Below are 24,679 nucleotides of genomic sequence, written 5' to 3'. Positions count from 1 at the left end.
CTGTCTATGTCACGCAGAGCTCCTCATTAGCACTCTTCAAGAAAAATCTTGATGATTGGATGGGAAATAGGAAATTCACATGGGGATCACTTCTGTCATTCTGCTTGACAGGGGCACAGGAAAATAATTTTCTTGGGCGGCGAAAGCCAGGGTACCTTTTTGGCTAGGCTTGTATAGGCCCTAGGGCTAATAGCCTAGTACCTACCTATGAACATATGAACCTAAGAGTTTCTTGATCAGAGATCATGCATTCATAGCATGAATCTGTGCTGTTTTATGTAAGAATTAGTGGCTTGTAATCTGCACTTTATGTAAATTTATTTCCATGCAAATAAAAGTGTAAATGCTTACAGCTACAAAGACTGATTATTTTTCTTTCTAAGAATCACATCCTTGTACGTCTTTTTTCAGTCTGTTAGCAGATGCAGTGACTTTAAAGTCAGATTTATGTATTTGCTTCATAGAAATACATATAGCAAGATGGCATTTTGTCATTTGTTTCTCTGACTTATGGGAAGGATATTTTATTTTTATTGAGTACAATAATACTGAACAAAATTATGATATTGTAGAATATGTATAAATTGTTTTTGGTGAAATAATTTCAATAAAGGGTAACAATTTTAAGTTTATTGTTTACTTTTTGGTGTCTTTTTTGGAGGGTGCATTTTATAATATTTGCCTTACTTTTGTTCGGATTTGCTGCCGTTCAGTTCCTAATTCATATTTATCTAGGGTTTGGGGCACTCTTTGAACATGAAGGCTAATGTTGGTAAATATAGAAATTAGTCTAAACTCTGTCACTGTGTATTACATTTTATATTGGCAATAATTAATGTTTTATTTCAGCATTGTTCTGCTACTTAGCATCATTTAAAGTTCTTACGTGTTCTAAAAGCATGTTAGTCAGTATGCCAATTAGCTACATTGCCCTGTATTTTAGTGAGGCTGCCAAATTGTTTGATGGGCTAAGTGATCTGTTTTCTGATTTGAGTGTGGCACACTTCAGTAGCAGGCACAGAAATACCCATGTAATGTAAAGTATTATACCATGATCCCCCCAAAACGTGCACGCTGATTGGCCAGCGTGCTCGTTGTAAATCGAGTTATACTAATGGAAAAAGGTCCGGTCGCCCGGACTTTTTTCCATTAGTATAACTCGTTTTTTTTAAACACTGTCTCGCTATGTTAAATGGGTTTAACATAGCGAGACAGCTTTAAAATAAGCAACGGAGATCTCCGTTGCTTATTTTAAAGCTGTCTCGCTATGTTAAACCCATTTAACATAGCGAACAGTGTTTAAAACAACGGAGAAAGCAAGATCTCCGTTGCTTTTATGTCTCACTATGTTAAATGAGTTTAACATAGCGAGACAGTTTAAAATAAGCAACGGAGATGTCCGTTGCTTATTTTAAACTGTCTCGCTATGTTAAACTCATTTAACATAGCGAGACATAAAGCAACGGAGATCTTGCTTTCTCCGTTGCTTTACAACTCTGATGTACTGTGCAGGCGCAGTACATCAGAACTGCCGCGATGCCAAGACATCTGCGGAAGGGCAGTAAACAGGCATTATACTATGCCATTATTTAAGAAAAGTAATAGTTTCTTTTCTTAAATAATGTCATGTATAATAGCAATAACCCACTTCTGGGTGTGGGTAATGCTAAATTTACCCGCGGTTGGCTTTTTGGTCCCTCGGGCTCGGGACCAAACCACGCCAACCGTGGGTAAATTTAGCATTACCCACACCCAGGCGTGGGTTATTGCTATAATGCACCACATCAAGGTGTAGGTAATTTATATTTTTCTTTTAGTAGGGGGACCTCTTTAGTCACAAAAGCAAAACATGAATGTTCAAGTTACAGTCTTGCAACCATGGGAAAATGTTAATTACCTTTACCCCTCACATACTGTATAGAAGTTATACAACCATATTATTTTAAAAACAACATCTTACCTTATAAAAATAACAGTATTGTATATTTCAAACTCCATCTTCTTAATTTTATTTGTATGTCAGTGGGTATGGTTTTAAAATGTACACTGCATGTGTATATCATTGACATGGTGAAACATTCATAATGCATGGAAGGAGTGTAGATTATGCCACTTGTAATCACAGCAACAGAAAAAAAGAAACTGCATTTTGTTAATGTATAGTATGGTGCATTTTAAAAAATAAAGAACTGAGGGAAGTAAATGAAATACAAGATTAAATATATTTGACTCAAGAATAGCTTTGAAAGTTAAATTATTAATCTGTGTTTGGGTCCTTAATGGTGATTACAAATGCTGGACTTTTCTTAAATACTTTTGGCTGCTACACTGATAAAGGTGTTACTGTAGCTACTGAACTCATATGTGGGAATTATATATGCCAATGTGTTGCACTTCCAAGGAAGGCAAAAAATTATCCTGTTTTGTAATGTTTAAAAATATTCCTAGGTGTATTCTTACTATGTCTTTTTTCTTTCTAGATGAACATATTTTTATTCATCAAAACTATATATGAGTTAAGAGAATATTTTCAGTCAGTCGATAAAGATGTATCAAAGATCAAGAACATGAAGTAAGAAATTATAAGGCTCACATGCCTTTATGTTCTTTTGTTCAGTACTCCCTAATGTATGTGATATTGAAATAAAATAGACATATATTTCACGATTTAATCACAAGTACGGTTAAAAGGGTTAATAATATATGTGAAGAAAGAAAACTAATTGTGGAGTAAATTATGTTGAGCCTTGGCAATACATAATAGGCTCTTAACAAAAGATGTGACTTTGTCTACAATGGTGCCCGTGTTCAGGTGCATCTAAATCAGCTGAACTCAAGTCTTTTTAAATGAAGGGATGACTGCAGATACAAATGTCTCAGCTGCAGTGCAAAGGTTACTGTTTATGACAGTATAGATTTAAATAAAAAGTATACGTATTAAGCAGCTGTATAAAAATATCATAAGTAGGAAACAGCTTTGTCATATATGGTGTAGTAAAAAATAAACGTTACAAGAGTTAAGGAAGTGTGAAAACTGGAAAAGAAGTTCAAAATTCAGAAAGATAAAATACATTAATAATGGAGGTTAAGGCATAGAAAAGACTTAGAAACTGTATAAGCAGTCTCACCACCTCAGACCTAAACAACCTCATCAATGACACAACCGACTCCTTCAAATATCTAGAGCTCTGGCTTGACCAGTCACTCAGCTTTTGTTCTCAAATAGAAAAAGACATGGACAAAGAATAATGACTCCATCCTTTGTGCCAAAATATCTCCATGTCCCATCATCCTCTGCAAGCGCCACTATTGGTAAAGGAGCAATGCTCTCAAAACATAAACATGGTCTCCCCATTATTGCGCCTGCATCAAAAACAACACAACCACGCTGAAAACCATTTTCCATTCTGTTTGTTGAGTCATTGCTAGCTCTCCTTCACAATAATACCACTGTCTCCTGCACAAACAAGCACATTCTTTTCCTGTTCAGCAAAGAGCCACTCTGTTCCTAGCAACTCAGTTATTTTAAATTTCTACAACTACTACTTCTATTTCAGCCAAATTCCATGATCATGCTGATATACCTCCAATTATAGATGCCCAGGATATCAAAAGGTACCCAAATCTCATCCAATGATGTCTTTCAACATAAAGGAGTATTGGCTGCATACCAAGATCTCTCTAGATTGCATAGGTCCTTACTCCATCCCAGATGTTTTACATGGGTCCCTCATGTCTACCTGTTGTATTTGCAATCTTATCCTTTCAATCATCACTATCTGCTTTTGTAGAGGAAGCTGTGCCCACCAGATTCAGGGGCTCCTCAGTGTGAGCCTTCTATATCTTTAAAATGTTCACATTTGAGGTCACTATTTGTCCTCTGCTGATAAGAACAGCATGGGTAACATATTTTTGCAGAATGTCTGGGTCATTATAAAAGTCATTTTCTATGGCCTGCCAAAGCCCTCCAAGGTCTCTTCATTGCTTTAATGACTTCTGCATCTATTGCTTTCCTGGCCTGTCAGTATTTAGCAGTGAGCTGCAAAGACCTCGACTACCATTGCATGAAATATATATCTTTATTTAACTCAACAGCTTCACTCACCACTGTTTTTTTAAGGTTTTAACCATGGCAACCACTGAGCAATATTGGGCCACATATCCTTGTCATCACCATTGTACTGCATCAGCCATGACAAGGTATATTTTATTCCTTACTCCACTTCTATGATTTTGTCTTCAAAGTCCAGAACAACACTCTGTGTAGTGTTATTTTTTTATAGTTTTGGGTTATTTTGACAATAATAACTTAAGTAGTCTAGTGCAAATGTTCTAACATATTTTGTGTAATGCACTGCCCAATGGACACTAGCATTTTTCTACATATTTGGTACATCTCTTTTCTATTAGTGTTAACATTTGACTGAATTACCTAACAGGCCTTAACTGAATGTTAATGGTTTTAACTGCCTGTCTTTGCCACTGTTGCCAGAGTATTTCTGAGATACTGTAATCGTTCTCATGAACTTGAATATAAAATAGATGCTTTCTGAGAAAAAAGTTAAAATACCAGCATCAACCAATTTTTTAAAAACTTTTGTGCAGATTTTTATGCTAGCTTTACACTGTTAGTGCCCTTCTTTGCATCGCTTAATAATTCATTTAATAGCTGTGCTAGGTTTGTATATTTATAAATTAACCTACAGAAATGCACCAGATGTGTAGCCAGACCCATACATTTCCTATGATCAGCAATTATATCTGGAAGAGGTACCCCCTGGATCTCTTTTACACTTTGCAAGATTGACTTATACCTATAAAAAAAAAGTTATGCACTCACCATAATGTTCCATCTAAGTAGGTAAACTTCATTTGTCAGCAACCTGTGGGTTTCGGATCCGATACAGATCCAAGCCGGCAGCATACCAAGCAAAAGATCCAAGCGCCAAGCTTCTCCCCCCTACCCATACTACACTGCAACCTCCTTCCAATCCTCAGATCGAGTTTGCCACTCCACACATGACACCAACAAATTAACCTGAGACCCCTGAACCAAGGACAAACCTCCAGCTCATGAACTCCGAACATCGAGCTCAGCAAAAATAAATGCCAAGGTAAGGGGGAAGGAGGGAGGGACGGTGGCTGACAAATTAAGTTTACCTACTCAGATGGAACGTTATGGTTAGTACACAACTTCTTTATCTGAAGTAGTTCATTTGATCAACAACCTGTGGGACAGAGTCCCCAGCTACCCAAAATCTTAGGAGCCCCTTAAGGAAGGATATTCCAGAGCACTGCAGAGCCAAAGGAAGCCCTTCCTCTAGACACCAAATTCAGTTTATAATGAGCAATAAAGGTGTGAGAAGACACCCAGGTAGCCGCTGAGCAAATGTCATCCAGGGAAACTGTAGACCAGAATGCTGCAGACGTTGCCATAGAACGTGTAGAATGAGCATGAACTCCTACTGGTTCTGGTAAACCAAGCTCTCTGTATGCTTGTAAGATACAAAGGGAAATCCACCTAGCAAGAGTCACTTCTGAAACTGGTTTCCCTAAAAAGGGCTTAGCAAAAGAAACAAAAAGTTGATCAAATTTACGAAACACAGCCGTCCTGTGCAAATAAAAATGTAACTGCCTGTAAACATCCAGGAAATGAAGTTTGTATTCCCCCTTGTTCTGAAAATTAGGGAAAAAGACACGCAAATTAATAGATTGATTAATGTTTGTCTCAGAAGCAACTTTAGGGAGAAAAGATGGATTAATCCTGAGAGACACCCTGTCCTTATGAAACACAAGATATGGGTGTTTCATACAAAGAGCTTGAAGCTCCGACACTCTCCTGGCTGAAGTTATAGCTACCAGGAAAGCCATCTTCCATGACAAAAATTTTAAGTCAACTGATGCCGAGGGCTTGAAAGGAGGTGCAACTAACGCCTGAAGAACCACAGTCAGACCCCACGGCGGGGACGGATTCTTAATAGGAGGTCTCAGAAGAAAAATGCCTTTCAAAAAGGTCTTACAAATTCTGGCAGCAGTGAGCGAGCCTAAATTATTCCCTACGTGGAAATGAGAATTAGCCACCAGCTGGACCTTCACTGTGGAAGAGCTGGCTCCTTGCTGGAAGATATGAGGCAAAAAGTCTAATACCGCTGGGATTGGAGCCTTAAAAGGATCTAGATTTCTCTGTGAAGCCCAAATGGAGAAGCTTCTCCATTTGCTACAGTAAATTTTCCTAGTAGAGGATTTATATGCCGCAACCAAGATAGATTTAACAGGAGAAGAGATACCGGGAGTCCTAGCAACTAGTGGAACTGGAGCAGCCAAGCTGTGAGCTTCAGGTTGTCCAGATTCAGAGGAAGCATTCCCGAGGGATGAACAATCAGATCCGGAATGGGATCCACGATCCAAGATGGAGCTATGAGATGAGACCGTAGGCAGGGGAACCAGACTTGATGAGGGCAGAATGGGACTATGAGGATCAATCTGCTCCCCAACCGGTGAGCTTTCTGTAAGAACTTTATCATGAGCTGGAGCGGGGGATATGCATAAAGAAGACCAGGTGGCCAAGCATGAACAAGAGCATCTCTGGGGCCTTCCCTCGTCGGGAGGTTTAGAGCAAAAAAACTCACTGCACTTCGCATTGGAAGGCGATGCGAAGAGATCGCAGCAAGGCTGACCCCTCTTGAGGAAGATCTATTCCACTACACAAGGGTTCAGAGACCACTCATAGGGAGAAAAGATAGTTCTGCTCAATTTGTCCACCAAGATGTTGGACCGACCCGGAATGTGCATTGCTATCAAAAAGCGGTTGTTGGAGGAAGCCCATTTCCAGACTCTCATGGCTTCTCGACAAAGGGGATAAGACTTGGTTCCCCCCTGTTTGTTGATATACCAGACCACTGACATATTGTCTGATTGGATCACAATAGTTACCAGAGGGAGATAAGCATGAAGGACCTGCAACGCTAAAAGGACCGCTCTCATCTCTAGAACATTTATATGCAGAACAGTCTAGTTTTGAGTCCATGTGCCTTGAACAGTCCTGCCCAAACAATGTCCCCCCCCTAGGTGGGAGGCATCCGTAGTCACCGTGACTTGGGGTTGCGGAGCAATAAAGGGACGTCCCTTCTGCAAATTCCGAAATTGGAGCCACCACGTGGGAGAATTTTTGCACACTCTGCTCAAAGGGATCAGAAAATCTAGAGGTTGATGAAGAATCGACCACTGAACTTGCAACGTCCACTGTAGAATTCTCATATGCAGATGAGCACAAGGGATCAGGTTGATAGCTGCTGCCATGGACCCTAAGGCTCTCAGGACTAATTCTTCAGGGGGTGCAGAGGACTGCAGAAGCACTAACACATGAAGTGCCAGGCTGTGTAGTCTGTCTGGGGTTAAGAATGCCCTGGCCTGATGAGAATCTATTCTCGCCCCTATGAAGTCTAACACTTGAACAGGTTGAAGGGAAGACTTCCTGAGATTTATGGTAATCCCTAGCCGAGGTGATATCCAGAGAAAGAAATCTCTGGCTAGTAAGAGTAGATGCCTGGTGGGGGCAGTGAGGAGCCAGTCGTCTAGGTAAGGGAAGACCTGACTGCCCTGAAGTCTCAGGTGGGCCACTACAACTGCCATGACCTTGGTGAACACCCTGGGGGCTGTGGTGAGACCAAACAGTAGGACCCTGAGTTGATAATGACTGGCCCCTAGCCGAAAGTGGAGGAACCTCCTGGATTGCCTGTCCATCAGAATATGGTAGTACGCATCCTTGAGGTCTATCGAGCACAACCAGTCTTCCTCCTGCAGCAAGGGCAGGCTGGATTGAAGCGTGACCATCTGGAACATTTCCTTGACAATGAATAGGTTCATTGTTGATAGGTCTAGAATCGGCCTTAGGTCCCCCGTCTTTTTTGGCACCAAAAAGAACCTGGAATAAATGCCTGATCCAGACTGGTCTGGGGGCACCTGCTGGATGGCTCTTTTTTCTAGCAGCTTTTATATTTCCAAGGCTGCGGCCTCCCTCTGAGCAGGTGAGACATCCAGGAGGTGCCTTGTGTTAGGGGGCTTGTTTATGAAGGGAATAGAATAGCCTCTGGATATTATTTGAAGCACCCAGCGATTTGTTGTGATGGACTCCCATTGGGCTAGGTGCATCAGAAACACTCCCCGACTGCCTCCAGAAAGGAGCAGTCAGGCAACTTCTCAGACTTGCTGCACGGGTCACTCTGAAAAAGGTTCACGTGACCCGAAGTTCTTCGGCCCCCCTCTGCCTCTGGGCCGGTGTCCACCTTGTCCCCCTCTGCCTCTGGGGGAGAAGGAGTCCTGAGCATTCTGGGACTGCTGAGTTTTCCAGAACCACAGCTTCTTTTGCCCTCACTGGTTCCTGGAAAAGGACCTTTGAGGGTTAGAGAAGTAGATCCCTGATGGCTGACAGCGTCTTCCCATCTTTCTCACTCTGGACAAGCATATCGAGGAGAATCTTCCCGAACAGGGTTGAGCCGTCAAAGGATGTGTTAGTGAAGGAAGCCTTGAAGGGTTCCGAGAAGTTGCAAAGATGGAGCCAGGCATGATGCCTTAAGGCAATGCCGGACCCGCTAGCCCTAGTGGCTCCCTCGGTGGCATGAAAGAGTAAATGCATGGACGTATTGGACACAGACTTGAGAGTGGCCATACGAGCCAAGAAGGTCCATTTATCCTCGGCTGACATGGACTCCGGGGGAATTCAGTGTACTCTTTCACAAGGTCCCGCTGCAGTCAAATTACGTGGGCCAAGTAATTCAGTGCTCTTATAGTAAAGGTAGCTGAAGCAAAAGTTCACTTTCCAAGATGGTCCATAGCCCTGGACTCCTTGTCTGGGGATGGCCTGAGGAACTTTTTTGGGCGAGTTCCTTTTTCATGACTGCCGCCACCACCATGACATCAGCCGGGGAACCTTTGTTCCAAGAAGATCTATCTGCCAGTGGGCTCAATATTTTGTCGGGCCTTTTGGGTATAGGCTCCACAGTGTCCGGTTCCTTCCAAGCTCTGGTGGTGATAAGGTCCACCAGAGGGTCGGCAGGGGGGACACCCAAGAGGTAGATGGGCCTGTGTTGAATGCCTCCAGGAATACCGACTCATCAGACAAAGGTTTTTGGGCAGACCACCCCCCCCCCGGCAAAGGATTTCCATAATGTCTCCAAAGGAGATGTCTTCTGGGGGGTGATTTTGGGGGAATCTTCCCCTTCCTCCATGTTGGTATCCTCAGTGAGGGACTCGGGGGAGTCCAAGTGCCTCCTTTTACACTGGCGTTTGTGAGGGACCTCCTTGGATGGATTCTCCAGGGAGGGCTCACAAATGGTTTCATGTTCCTCCAAGGGAACTGGCTGGGGCGCAATAGACACAGGCTGTCTCTGGGGGGACTGGATGATGGAAGACAAGCCCAGCTATGAGGGAGCAGGGCTGAACCCCGAGGACAGAGTGAGGGGGTCTCAGTCCTTCAGAGAGAACCCTCTCCACAACGTCAAATGCCGAGGGAGAACAGGCCTCCCTGAAACTGGTGGAGAGGGTAGCCGAGACCCTCAGATCTGACTAAGAGATCCGAGCCAAAGTTGGAATGGCCAGACCCAAAGGGACAGTATGCCCTGACCACAACGGAGCCGATGACACACTCATCCCCCAGATCTGATGCCCAACTCTTTGCTCTGAGAGCTCAGATCCAAAAGTGGATCCGACAGACTCAAGAGGATGGCCAGCATCGAGGCCGAAGGCACCATCAGCATTGACCCTCTGACTCCAGGGCTCCTCGGATCCATAGACTCCGATATCCTATGGTGGATCAGAAAAGGAGCTATCAGGGTGAAAAATGGAGCTGAACTCCTCGCACCAGGAGGGGGGGGGTAGCAACACCCCCATCTGCAGTTGAGTTTGTAGAACCTTTGCATCATCTGATCCATGTCTGCTTCAGAGATGCTCTGAGTCGATCTAGAGTATGCCACCGATGCCAGCCGGGAGAGCTGACGCAAAGATAACCTCAAGAGTGGTCTAGCCTCCTCCTCCGGCACAGGAGAAAAACATGGTGAACGGAGTCAAGAAGAGTATGGCCTGCTAACTTTCACAGGAGACAAAATCACCTTAGCGGGAGGGGCCGTTGGATCCAACTCGGCCTGCCGCTTGAGGCTCTTCTCTCTATCTTTATCTTTTTCTTTCTCTGAATGTCTCTCTGTCTCCCTGCACTTTTCTTTTATTCTCTCTTTCTTGACCTCTCTCTCTCCCTGTGGTAAGGTGAGAGGGTGAGTCCCGGACAGGGGAGGAGGGCGTGAAGGCTGGACAGCCACAGACGTGGCTGGTGAGGAAGCAGCAGAAGAGGCAGAAGTTGATTTTGTGGGTAGAAGACCCGCCAGAATGAACTTGTTTCTGTGATCCCACAGGGCTCGGGGTTTGAAGGCTGCACAGATTTTGCAGCCGGAAGACAAATGCAACACCCCCAAGCAAACTACACACAGAGTGTGGCCGTTGGCTGGTGACAGCTTGTGGCCACACTCTGTGCACCTAGAGAAAGTCACTTTCTGACTTTCGGACATATTAGGAAACACACGCACACTCTATGGGCTGGAAGGGGGGGGCCTACACTGACAGAAAGTTAACAACTTTCAAAGTACAAAAAAAACCCAATAATTACCATTGATGGAAACCGTAGAGAGGGATAATCTAATAATTATTACTAAAATTATCAAAAGGGGCACACACACACCAAAGTTTTCAAAAAAAAACTGACAATTTGCCTGGAGCTCAAAAATCCCATGCTGGCGAAGCCGTGGCAAATGAGATCTGGGGATTGGAAGGAGGTTGCAGTGTACTATGGGTAGGGGGAGGAGCTTGGAGCTTGGATTTTTTTGCTTGGTATGCTGCCGACTTGTATCCGATCTGAAACCCACAGGTTGCTGATCAAATGAAGTTAACTACTTCAGATGTAAATATTTCCACTCTTATGAACTAAACCTGTAAAGTGCACAATTGCAGCTTATCAAGATTCAGTGTGAAACCTTCTTGCTGTAAAGCTGCACACAAAATCACTTCCATGTTCTCAGTTTGTATCAAAATGTCATAATTGTATTGCAACACTTTATTTCACAAGGTCAGTGTATACAATACCCTTCCCAATATTCAGAAGAGATATGAAAACACTGTAGCAAGCTAGTCATAAAAATATGATTTTGGAATACAAAAGCAAAGTGTAGAGCTGGCTCATGAATAAAATGCACTGCAAATAATCCATTTGCTAAATTTAACACTGAAAACTATTTTACACTTGGATCAAGTAAAATCACAAAGTCAAGCATACAAAGAGCTGAATGTGCTACTTGTATTGTACATGTTTTCACCGCTAGACTCAAATCCATCACCACACACCATAAGACATTTTTACTGGCCAAATGTTGCTATTACAAAGTCAATTACCTTTAACAATAATCGGTTCATTTTTCTAATCCTAAATAGCCTGGCACATATAAGGAACCGCCTCCCCTGGGATTTTTTTTACTGCCACCTAACTTTTCCTGTTCTGCTTCAACCATTTCATACAAAAGATAACAATCAATTTTGACATTGAAATTGAAATTAGACAATAACCTGCATTAATGTTTGTTGTAGGCTCTCATCTGAATTCACACCAGTAACTTATTTAATTATATCTGTTTGCTCTGTTAAATCTATCACAGTTCACACATGAGTTTGATGGCCCTGCATCAAGATCTGATTCACCATACCCATTACAATCCCCATTTCTGCCAATACATTAGTTCTAGAGATCATTAAGGATAGGTTCATAGGTTCATAGGTTCATAGGTAGGTACTAGGCTATCTGCCCGAAGGCATTTATAAGCCTAGCCGGAATATGTTGGCTTTTGCCGCTCCCTTAAATTAGTTCCCTGTGCCTCTGTCAAGCAGAGCCATTGAAGTGATCCCTGGAGTAAACTTTCTGTTTCCCATCCACTCGTCAAGGTTTCTCTTGAAGAGGGTTAGCAAAGAGCTCTGCCTAATGTAGATTGGAATCTTGTTCCAGAGCATGGGAAGTCTCTGAGACAGGAATCTATCCCTCCAGCATGTCCTATTTATTTTTGTGGTGAGGTTTGGATCCCTGGAGCATGTGGCTCGAGGGGATATGGTTTTCTTTAGGTGGAGCATGTCCATCAATTCTGGGTTGGACCTTAACTTGTATGTCAGGCAGAGATCACCTCTGAGCAGGTGGTATGCAACCGAGTACAGCTGGAGTTTCTTCAGTTGAGCTGCATAGGGCATCTGCTTGAGGCCAGTGATCCTCTTGGTGAGGAACTTCTCTGGTCTTTCCAGTTGTTGTAGGTGTCTTGTAAGGTACATCCCAAATGGGGCATTGTACTCTATGATGGGTCTGATGATTGATGCGTAGAGGGGCCCAATGACCTCTTTCGATCTGGATGCAAACCATTTTGTGATTAGGTGGTCCACATAGAAGGATTTTCTAACCACTTTAGCAATGTGATTATCAAAGGAGAGGTTACTATCTACTTGGTTCCCCAGATCCCTTATTACGTCTTCCATATTTAAGGAACGGTTGTGGGTACTTTGTTTTTTCCAAAGGGGATGACTATGTACTTTTTGGCATTTAGCTTGCAGCCATTGTTTTGACACCAGGTATCTGTCTCAGTGAGACCCTTTTGGATGATGTCTGTGTCAGCCGGAGAGTCAATTATAGCCCCTAGTTTGCAGTCGTCTGTGAACTTGGTCAGCCATAGTCCTTCTGTGCTGGCCTATACCTCTGAGAAGAGTATGCCGAACAGGAGGGGTCCTAGGACTGAGCCCTGGGGAAAGCCACTTGTAACCAGTTTAGAGTCAGACCTAGCTCCTGCAACTCTTACCATGTGGGTTCTGTCCATGAGCCAGTTGGCAACTCATCTCGTGACATAGTGGTTTATGTTCAGGCTGGTGAGCTTGTCTATAATATCTGAGTGGGGAATGGTGTCGAAGGCCTTTGCAAGGTCTAGGTAGGTTGTGTGGACCACCTTTCCTTCGTCTATAGCCTTGGTAATTGTCTCAAAGAAGTCCACCAGGATTAGGAGGCATGATCTGCCCTTAACAAAGCCAATGTCTCTGCTGATGAGATCCATGATGATGAGCTCCATAGCTTTGCAGACCAAGCTAGTCAGGCTTATAGGGCAATAGTTCTCGGGGTCCATTGTGGCTCCACCTTAGTGGAGCAGAATAACCATTGCTGTGCATCACTCTGTGGGCATGTAGTCCGTGGAGAAGCTGAGTTTAAACAGTGTGTTTAGGTGAGGGGTTAGTTCATCTTTGAGCTCATGTAGGACGCAGCCTGGGACACCGTCCGGTCCCATTGATGCTGTGTTTTTGACTTTGGAGAGGGCTGTTTTAACCTGAGTGTCTGTGATTTCAGGGGCACTACAGTCTTCTGGTATAGTTATGGGCCCTTTTAGGGGTGAGAGGGGGTGAAGTTTGCACTGAACCTGTCTGCCAGGATGTTGGCTATATCGGTCGGTTCAGTGTATTTTGTGCCATTCTGCACTAACTCTGAGCAGATCTGAGAATTGCCACTTAAATTCTTGACATAGCTAAAAAATGCCTTGTGGTTATCTTTGGAGCCCATGGCAAGTATTCTTTTGAAGCTAGCCTTAGATGATTTTATGAGGGAATGTAGTTTCTTGCTGATACTGATCAGGGATGTCTTCCCTTCTTAGGATTTTACTCTTTTCTGTAATAGTTTTCTCCTTCTATTGTATAGCTTGTTTATGGCAGGAGTCCACCAGGCTGGTTTCCTTTTCTTGGAGGAGTGAGTCTTGGTTTTGTTTAGGATAACATGATCCATGCATTCTTCTAGGTGCCAGTATAGTGCATTAGTAAAGGAATTTGCAGCTTGGACAGGGTTATCATTTAGCATGGGGGCTTTGAAACTTCCCACCACGGTCTTAAGTAATGTAAAATTTGCTTTTGAAAAGTTTTTCATGGTGGTTTCTTTGACTGGGGGTGGTGGCAGAATGTGGATATCCAGAGTGATTAGTTTATGGTCAGATCTAACCAGCATGGGGTTGACCTCCGGTGTGGAACACCGGTCACCCGTGTTGGTGATGAACAGGTTTAATATGTTGTCACCTCTGGTGGGAGTGTTGACCAGTTGATCCCGGGAGTTTGAATTTATAAATTCTAGGAAATGTTGGGCAAGGGAGTTTGTACTTGAGTAGTTCTCCCAGTTAATGTTTGGGTAATTGAAATCACCCAATATCAGGGTGTTTGGTAGGATCTTTATGTTTCCCAGTGTTTCCAGGAATGCGGAGTGGGGGTCCTGGGACATGGTGGGTGATCTGTAGCAAGCTATAATTTGAATTGCAATTTTGCCCATTGTTAGTTGATGGTGGATGATCTCTGAAGCATCGTGCTGTGCCACTAACCTGGAGGTGTGGGTATCCTTGATGAATATGGATACTCCCCCACCTTTTGTATTTCGGTCTGGGTTTTGTGGCCGAAATGTATGGTATGAGTTGTAGCCTGGTAGTGCTGGGGTGCTCTCTGGAGCCTTAAACCAGGTTTCTGTTACTGCACATATATCGATTTTCTCCATACTGAGGAGTGCCTCGAGTGCATGCATTTTGAGGTTTAGACTTCTGGCACTGAGCAGCATCACCCTCAGTTTTTTGTTATTTGTGCTATTTACGGCGGTGGGTTTGTCTTTTGAGCCTTGCCTAAAAAAGGCACTATGGGGGTGGCAAGAGCCTTGGCCAGTATTTGAAAGCCTAAGGGTGACAGGTGCAAGCCGTCTATAGCAAAGCAGCGTGGCTTGTCGAGCATGTCATCCCAGGCTGGCAGACACTGGATCCCCTTTGAATGACACCAGAAGCTTAGCCAATTGTTGAAACTGATAACTTTTTCTCTGTACCATGGTATCATTCTTGGTGAGGGCAGGATGCTACTCAGGGTAAGGGTCATACCGGCCTGGGCTACGTTATCAGAGAGCTCCTCCATGTCTCTTTTCATGTAGTCCAGGGAGGTACGGCTCACATCATTCACACCAACATGGACAATAACAGAGTCATATTTGTACTTGTTCTGGAGTGACCTGAGTGCTTGTGTTATGTGGCTGATCCTGCCACCTGACAGGCAGCTAACAGTAACCTTCTCCTTGTTCAGCCTAGTGAGTGGGATGTCAGTGTGTCTGACTATAGAGTCACCTATTACTAGTGTGTTGGGTATGTTATTTTGCCTTAAGGGCTGTGATTGTGTGGCACACTGGTTTCGTGAAGTATGTGTTTCATGGTTTGTATTGGGGGAGGTGGAAGTTGCATGGATGTCTGCTTTGGAGGTCTCTGTTGCTTTTGCAGATTTTTATTTAGAGCTTCTGAGTATGTTTTTGTGTATTTATGTGTGTTTTTTGCCAGTGCTGGTTTCATAGGTCTATGTGAGACTGGTGGTGTGATGCAAGTAATTCCCTTCTGCTCTTTCCAGTCTTGGGTTAAGAGAACTTAGCCTCCAGTTTGGCTGTATAATTGCATCTCTCGCATGTATTAATGTTTGGTGGAAGGAGGAGAGGGTTGTCTGTGTACATGAGGCAATTGTAACATTGCCTCAAAATGCCCAGCTTCACAAGTTGGACTGGAGAGTGCACCTGAAACTGCCCTTTGGACATGCCTGGATAGGTACAGTGAACTATTTTACTGATTGGCTGGTAAGGTCACATAGAGAGCCTTGTCCTTCTCTACAGTATGGGGGGGTCTAGTGCTAAGGTTTATTAGTGCTTGCTATGAGTTTTGGGCAAGTGTTGGGATGAGAAGTGAATGGTTTGAGTACTTAAGTTGAAAGTTTGTCTAGTTCAAAGGGAAAAATTGAAGAGTAGACTTTGTGGAGCCGGGAATAGTTATACCCTAGCTAACCGGCGCTGCCCAGCATGCAAATCCGCGCAAATGCGGGTTTTAATAGCAGGGAAATAATAGAGATAGAAATTAGCCCCAAATGGCCAATAAACGACTAATTTTTGGGCTGAAACCACTCCTCCAGGGACAGATAGGCTGCTCAAAGCTGTCTTTCTCACAGTGAATAGAGAACTTCCTTCTATCCAAGTAAGATATGGGCAAACACGGAAACTTGTAACACAGCCCTAAATTCAGCACTAACCTGAAAACTGGACTAAACTAGCTTAGAAAGGTGGGAAAAACAAGTATTTTTTTGTTTGTTTTTCAGAAAATAAAGCAGATACAATCAAAAAACACTTTAAATGCACAGAAATGGCTATCACACTTGCGTGTGTGGCCTACAACAGTTAAACAGGTAATTTAAACACAAAAATGACTTTGTTAAAGTGCAGGCAGTAAAATAAGTGCAATATGTAGCTGAAACAAGCTTTTTAAATCACAGAAACTCTAGACAATTGGTATTTTAGGTGGAATTAGCTAAAGGCAGCAAGAAAATGCAGAAGAATGATAGTTAATCACTCCAAAGTCTCTCTTTTGTCTCTCTGCTGCTGTAGAACTCTGCAGGGCACCAAACAGGAGCTTGCTGAGCTGTATACTAGCACAAAACCCTGCAAATGTGGGCTTTATAGCAGGGAAATGAAAGAGATAGAAATTAGCCCAAAATGGCCAATAAACTACTAATTTCTGGGCTGAAACCACTCCTCCAGGGACAGATAGGCTGCTCAAAGCTCCCTCTCTCACAGTGAACAGAGAAACGTCCTTCTATTCAGGTAAGGTATGGGCAAACACAGAAACTCATAACACAGCCGTGAATTCAGCACTAACCTGAAAACTGGACTAAACTACCTTAGAAAGGCTGGAAAACAAGTATATATATATATATATATATATATATATATATATCTATATATATATTTTTTTCAGAAAATAAAGCAGATATAATCAAAAAAACACTTTAAATGCACACAAATGGCTATTACACGAGTGTGTAGGATGAATGCAGATGTATCCAAAATAGCATCTAACTCACGCTTGAAGTGAACACCCTTAGCAGGCAAATGTCCAAAAACCATCAAATATAATTGATATAATTACATCCTTCAGCCAAAGAAGGAAACTTACATTCAATAACAGATGCAGTAGCCTGTATATTTTACAATGTCTTCTCTGGGCAACCCCTCCACCCAGCCACTCAAAAAAAGGTCTGCTGTCTTTCCAAACGATAATGGGGCTTAAAAGGCTAACCTACCTGGAGGCTCACACCATCAATCCAAGTTAGGATGAGTAGTGCTAACTGCATTAACAATTACACCATCAGTTGCTGTCAGTCTTGATTTTCCAGGCTCTTCCTTGAAGGGATGGATTTGATAACAGCCCAGGGGGACCTGCCATTATAACTTCTATTTTCTCCAGCTATTTTCTTAAAGAAGCACAATGTGTTTCTACCACTTTTTTTATCTAACTCTCCTATGAAGTTCATTGCATTCTGAACCATTACTACATACTTCAATCTGCATCCGATTCTGAGTATTTCCATCAGACATTACTGGCTCCTCTACATAAAGTTCCATGATAGATTATCTTGTATTTGAACCTTCAACCATTTTAAGTTTTAAAAATGTCTGCGCAGCTTTATTTACAATAGCTACTTGTTTGGGGAAAATTATATACCTTATAGGTTTGCTTCAGTGTAGAATCACTAGCATCTGCTTTACTGGCCATTCTAGTTTCTGCTTTTTTTTACTCTCTCAGTATGCCATCCTAGAAACTCTTATTTAATGACCTTCTTGTCTGAAATAGAAACATAGAAACTTTGGTCTAATCTCCTAGTGTTCTAGATCACCATCCCTTTGTTTGCTGTCTCGTTTGTGAGATATTGCAAACGCAGTATTTAACTTATGTTCCTCTTTTTCTGACTTCAGCAGACTCTTTTTATCAGATAAACAGCATGCCCCATAGTGTCTCCTTTTTTCACAGTCCTGGAACTTCATGGCTGTATCCAGCCCTGGAATCTTTTGAATTATCCAAAAGAAGTTGTCAGGCTCCAGATGAACAACAGCAAATTTATTGTAGAACAGTAAAACAAACGCATATTTCCAGTTAGCACTTTTGTCTCACAGACACTGATGAAATAATTAGGATTATTAATGATGAAATAATTAAGATTCCAGGGTTATTCAGTTGTAAGTCTAAAAATATATAGTGTACTTGAGTTTTTGTGTAGAATGTAAATCCTTTTATGTGGGAAGAACTACTCGTGAGTTGTATAGAAAGATATATGAGCATAAGTATGCTGTTCAAACTGGGGATGAAAAGAGTGCATGGAGCAAACACTATAAGATGAATAAATGTAAGGCTGAGTTTAAATTTATACTTTTGGAAGCACTTTCTAACAGTCTTAATATAATAAATATTGAGAGGAATTTGTAATGTATTTAAAAAGGAAGAGGCTTAAATACGAATTTATTGATACAAATGTTTATGTATGAAAAGTGTATATGTTTAAAAAAAAAACTTTAAATAGTCATGTGACATTTTGTATCATGTGATTTTTTAGTATGTAACATGTTGGGTGTGCCCAGAAATAATCCGTCTGAAGAAGTCTCAGCGTTAATATAAGTGAGACGAAAGCACTAACTGAGAATATCTGTTTGTTTTACAGTTTTACAATAAATTTGCTGCTGTTCATCTGGAACGTAACAACTTCTTTTGGATTTTTGTTTGTGCTGCTGTGGAAGTGATCTTTTGAAAAAAAAACTGTTTTATCATTAACTTTCTGTTAGTTTCTTCAGAGCTATGTGTATCCTTGTTGAGCACTAAATGCCATGCACAGCTAAAATTGTCCCGTCTCTACCAGTTTATCAGATATTTAATAACTTAACTTCTAAAACATTTTTCCCTGTGTAGACTTATAACTGCTCTCTTTTTGTCCTGCGATTCTGTTACATCAAATGCTCTTCTAGCAATAAATACATCCATATATTGCATTGCTTTAGGCAGAAAAGTGTAATAGCAAGTGACTATTTCAGCATTATTTTCCATCTGAATCCTAGTTGTCTGCTTCTCATTATCCATAATATTTTGGAAAGGGGGTTTCAATGTAGGTTTCAGAAACACCTGGACCTTTTAAACATTTTCTCCTAATGAGACAGAGTAGCAGTGTAGCCTGCTTGATTTTCACCTTTGGGTCTTACCTTACAGCTGCCCTCTGTCTTATGACAATGAAGAATGATCCTCTCATGTTCCTTATGTTGTCCTTCAGCTGATTATTACATACTTTTAATGATGCATCTTCCAAATCTTTCTTTGATTCATCTAATACATCTGGCTTGTCAACTCTTTGAATTCATGATTACTGATTCCAAGTTAAATCTATCTTCATTTTTTATACTTTCTTCAGCATCAGATATGAATTGATTACAGTCATTTCCATAATTACACTTACAGCAAATGACATTAGCTTCCTTTTTCCCTCTTGTTCTCATATAAGTATAAATTAATACCAACAACAACAGCAGCAACTTTTCCTGTTCCTTATTAAAGTGAAACCCCCTTCTATCAACTTCTTTTAATTCATTTATTAAACATGCCATCCCACTGGACCTGTCAAAAGATGCATCTTCTCTGTGTGTGTGTGTGTGTGTATATATATATATATATATATATATATATATATATATATATATATATATATATATACATTTTTTTTTTTTTTTGCCATTCTATTACTAAAATGAATTCAGTGGTCACAGCCATAGAATGCGGATTTTCACTGGCGTCTTTCTGAATCTGTAATCTGCTCCCTGCTGTGTTGGTTCTGCCTCCAGGCTTCCATCAACACAGTTCACTTGTCTGCTACTCCTCTTTCTTTTAATCCTTTTACTTATCCAAACATCTGGGTTAAAGTGGATCTGTCTGAAACTTAGATATGGTACTAATTTTAAAATTGCCATCCTGGAGACTAACAAAATGGCTCACCACATGAAAGTTTAAAATAATAAAAAAATCAGTCTGGAAGTTTATTAAAATATAAAGCATGCATTTGTTTTACACAAAATGGAAAAAGCAAAACTTGCAGCTATCATCTAGAAAACTTGTAGATCAACAGTTAACAGTCCATCCTTTCTGCTGATGCAGGCAGTGCCTTCTTTTAGTAACTTCCCTTTAAATATCCTTTTTATTAGGCCCCTGCATGCAAAAAGTCTTAGTTCCATGTTGATACTCAGATCGTATTTTCATGACAGATACAATTTAAAAGTGATGTTCCTAATAAGATAAGAAACTGGGTGTCTTTGAGCAATACTAAATCTTTTGGATTTTTTAATAGAATATTTGTAATTTTTTGAAGCAACAAACTATAAATCTTACTAGCTTGAGTTAAGGGCAAGTAGCATGCCTTCACATAATATTACGCCTATGCCTGTAAACAAGCAAAAAGCAAACCATTTTGATCTAATTTGTTTTGAATGTTCTATGTCATATCTATTCTTTGTTGTTAGGGAGGAACCCCAAGCTTCAACTGGATTCACTCCCCTTGAATTACTATATGGCAGACACCCGCAAGGTTGCTAGATAGTACAGGAAATGTGGGAAGAGGAAATAGCACCCTTAAAAGTTTGGCAGTATTTTACAACCTAAAAGGAGACATTAAGAATAATAATGCCTATAGCTTCTATAGTAAAAGAATGAATAGAATGGACACAGGAAATACAGCAAAGAACATACAATATAACTGCATGGCTTAGAGACGTCAAAGCAAGGGAAAAGTATTTATGTTGGTTTTCACTGCTGAGAAAAAGAAGATCCTTTCAAATGTGAAGGACCTTTTGAATTTATGGAAAAATCAAGCAAAACAAATTATAATGTGAAGCAACCTTGAAGAAGGAAACCAGAACAGATATACTGCATCAATGTTCTGAAACCTTGGAGAGAAGCTTGGGTATTTATAGTGAGTATTTTGAAGAAAAGTTAAAGTCCCCCATGCATTCTTAACACACACAGTAGGTGAGTCACTATTACTGTCCCAGAAATAACAGTTTAAGAAGTTTATATGAAGGAACAGAAACATATTTTCAGACTTGCTTTACAGTACCAATTTAATCTAGCATGATATTGGAATTCTGCATGTTGTAAAGGTAACTCTATTACCATAGCAAATAACAGAATTCAAGCAAATGGGAATTAAAAAAGAAGTACATGAAATACTCAACTTGAGGATAAAGAGGAATCTGAAAGTAAGTGCAATAACTCATTTGTGTGGGTCCCCAAGCCTAAAAGATCTATTGTTTTTGCAGTAATTTCAAAAAACTAAACAGCATCTCCAGATTCAAATTATATCATGTCTCTGTGCGGATGAACTAGTCAAAACATTAAGCAAGGCTAGATTTCTCTCACTTGAGACATAACTGAAGGCTAGTAGAAAATTCCACTGGTCCCGGAAGTACTATGTCTATTTACAGTATATATATCTATCTATCTATATATATATATATATATATATATATATATATATATATATATATATATCATGTCCATATAAACCATTTAAAGTTAGACATGTTTTGAACATCCTTGTCAACCAGGAAATCGGACTCGTAACACGACTAATTTAAATGCACTTTTAATTAAACACAGTATAAATCAAATAGCATTAAAAAAACAGAAAAAAAATATTTGTAGAGAGCAAGTTTCCCTGCACCACACTCTCCTTTTAAATACTTAGTGCAAGAAATCTGGACAAAGCCTAAAATAATGGGGGAACAAAGGCCCAACATTAGTCAAAATTAGTGACAGACTGTAAAGATTACTCTTGTAAACTCAGAAAGTTGCTAGAGTTTTAACAATTTATGTTAGCATAATTTTTCTGAACTACAGGAAGTCTGAAATTAAAATGTATGTCATTACTTACTCACTTTAGTCCTCAGCAATTTGCCAGAAAACCACAAATATTATGAGGAACAGACCAAAACTATTTGGCAAGAATTCGTACATTCTGCAACAATCTGGACAGCTGAGAATTATGGTGGGGGCTTTGCCCATCCACCACCTACTTTATATATAATAATTCAATTCCATGGTGGCAGTACAGTGGAAGAAAGGGGAAAAACACTGAAAGTGCATCACCAGCTCAAACAACCAAACATATTGTGATTCAGCAAACCCAAAATAACTTATAAATCCATAAGAAAGCTTATATCCATGATCAAAAATCATAAACTTTCCTTATTATCAGAGTTATAACTGGTAAAAATGCACTGCAGGTTATTATTAGATGAAATGTAATTAGATAGTTTTTTTAGACCACTTGTGATTAGATTCATAGATTGTTACTAGGCTAACGACCCGGGGATCCTTTCTAAGCCTAGCCAAGTTTGTCCAAAAGAATAATGATGTCTTGTATAGAAATAGGACACTGAGGGCCATGAATTTATAAGCTACCTCTGTCTATTAGAGACATGGTTGCCAGGCCCAGTCTAAATTTCCTATTCCGCATCCACTGGTCTAGGTTGCACTTAAACTGGGTAATAGAAAAACTCAGCTTTACATGGAAGTGAAGCTTGTTCCATAGGATGGGCAGTGTCTCAAACACATATTGGTCTCTCCAGCATGTCCTGTTTAAGTCACAGACAAAATTGAGGTTCCTAGACCTTCTATTTCTGTTACCCTTTGGCTTACGAGTATGCAACAGATTCATAAGTGAAGGGTTTGTGGATGCCTTTTAAGCCAGGAATAGATCACCCCTCAGCAATCTATAGTAGACTGAGAAGAGGGAAAGGACTTTAAGGTGCTCTGCATAAGGCAGGTCTGTTACCCCATTGTATTCTTTTTGTAAGGAACCTCTGACGATGCTTCCATTGCTGGATATGCCTGGTCAAGTACATACCAAAAATCATACCAAGTGCATAACAAAATCATCCTCCGCAAGGAAGAGTAAATCTGTCTGGTGGACATCTGTAATAAATAAACTATATAACAAAAGGAAAAAAATGCTGTCCAGGACCAAGAAGGAGCAGGTGCCCAATGGAAGCAATCTCTCCTTAGCCCGAACAAGCAAATAAGAGCACTAGTGAAATCCTCTAAAGCCAACTTCGACTCCAAAGTGACCATATCTACTAGAGACAGTCATAAGGCCTTCTTCACATATGTCCACAATCTCAAAGGAAAGATCTGTTCAGAACTGGTGGTCAAGGACAATACATACACAATTGCTCTAGATATAGCCAATCTACTGGCTGACATATTCAGTGAAAACTTCTCCCCTCAGTCCCCCATCAGTAAATCAGGACATCCCCAGTACCTGCCCCCCACCTCTTATCTCTAGGGAACAGGTCATCACTGCCCTTTCAATAGGAAAAAATACAGCCTGCATGGGATCTGATAACATCCCAGGCTGCATCTTAAATGGACTGAGGCATGAACTTGCAGCACCATTAGGCACCCTATTCAACCAAAGCCTGAGTACCGGCTTTGGTCCAGCTGAGTGGAGGACAGCCACTGTCATACCTTTACACAAAGATGGAGCATCCACCAATCCAGGAAATTATAGACCCATCAGCCTAACTAGCCTGATCTGCAAGGCCATAGAATGAATTATCATGGATCTCATTAACAGGGACATAGGTAACCTCCAAACACTCGACCCCACACAGTATTGCTTTGTCAAGGAGAGGTCATGTCTGTTAAATCTGGTCTATGAGACAGTCACCAAAGCCATGAACAAGGGGAAGATAGTACATACCACCTACCTTGACCTGGCCAAAGCCTTCAACACTATTTCCCACTTGGGCATAACAGATAAACTCTCTCAACTAGGCATCAATCCATATGTTACCAGATGGGTATCAAACTGGCTCACTGAAAGAACACATCTAATCAAAATAGGGGAAACCACCTCAAGCAGTAGGCCCATAATGAGTGGCATACCCCAGAAATCGGTCTTGGGGCCTCTGTTATTTGGGATATACTTCTCTGAGCTCCAGGCCAGAACCAGTGAGCTATGGCTGACCAAGTTTGCAGATGACTGCAAACTGGGTGCAGTCATCAATTCCCCAAGTGATGTGGACGTTCTCTTAGAGGGTCTCACCCAGTCAAATGACTGGTGCCAGAAACATGGCCACAAGCTGAATGCCAAGAAATGCATCATCATCCCCTTTAGGAAGAGTGATGTCCCCACATATTATCACATTAATAACAAAGTACACAATCAGTAGTGAGGGCTTTGGGTACCCAGGTTAATTGCAACCTGCATTTTGACCACTATGTTGCTTTCATTGTATGGAAAGCTTTCTACATAGCCCACCTCATAAGTAAGGGTATCTTATCCAGGGACAAATAGGTCATAAGATCCATGTATTCTTCCCTTATAAGGCCAATTATTGAGTACAACACCTCCTTCAACATGTACCTCACAAAACACATCCAGCAGCTGGAGAGACCACAGAGGTTCCTCACCAGGAGAATCCAGGGCCTCAAATACCTACCCTACACAGATAGGCTAAAAGCCCTGTCCTTCTACTCATACAGACTTCTCAGAGGTGACCTCTTTTTGGCATACAAAGCAATCTTAGACTCCACATTGATGGGACTGCTGGATATCTGCAAGTCAAGCTCCACTCGAGCAACCAATATGCACGACCTCACCCTGGTCTGTGATATCAATAGGACTTGTTGGTAGGACAGATTTGTGTCCCAGAAACTCCCCCATCTGTGGAATAGATGGCCTCTCCACATCATGCAGAGAACCTCATTAT

General features: G+C 41.3%; 1 protein-coding gene across 1 annotated transcript in view; it reads left to right on the top strand.

Annotated features, from left to right (window-relative positions):
- The window catches only part of LOC122810770 (putative adhesion G protein-coupled receptor E4P), a 215,100-nt gene that overhangs the window by 129,977 nt on the left and 60,444 nt on the right, over positions 1–24,679 (top strand). The window contains exon 3 of the mRNA XM_044082331.1: positions 2,481–2,572. Coding sequence (XP_043938266.1) covers positions 2,481–2,572 — 92 coding nt within the window. The remainder of the gene's footprint in view (positions 1–2,480; positions 2,573–24,679) is intronic.

The sequence above is a fragment of the Protopterus annectens genome, chromosome 9.part0, assembly GCF_019279795.1.
Source record: "Protopterus annectens isolate FY-2018-M chromosome 9.part0, PAN1.0, whole genome shotgun sequence".
NCBI classification, from domain to species: domain Eukaryota; kingdom Metazoa; phylum Chordata; order Ceratodontiformes; family Protopteridae; genus Protopterus; species Protopterus annectens.
This window is presented reverse-complemented; position numbering and strand designations above follow the sequence as displayed.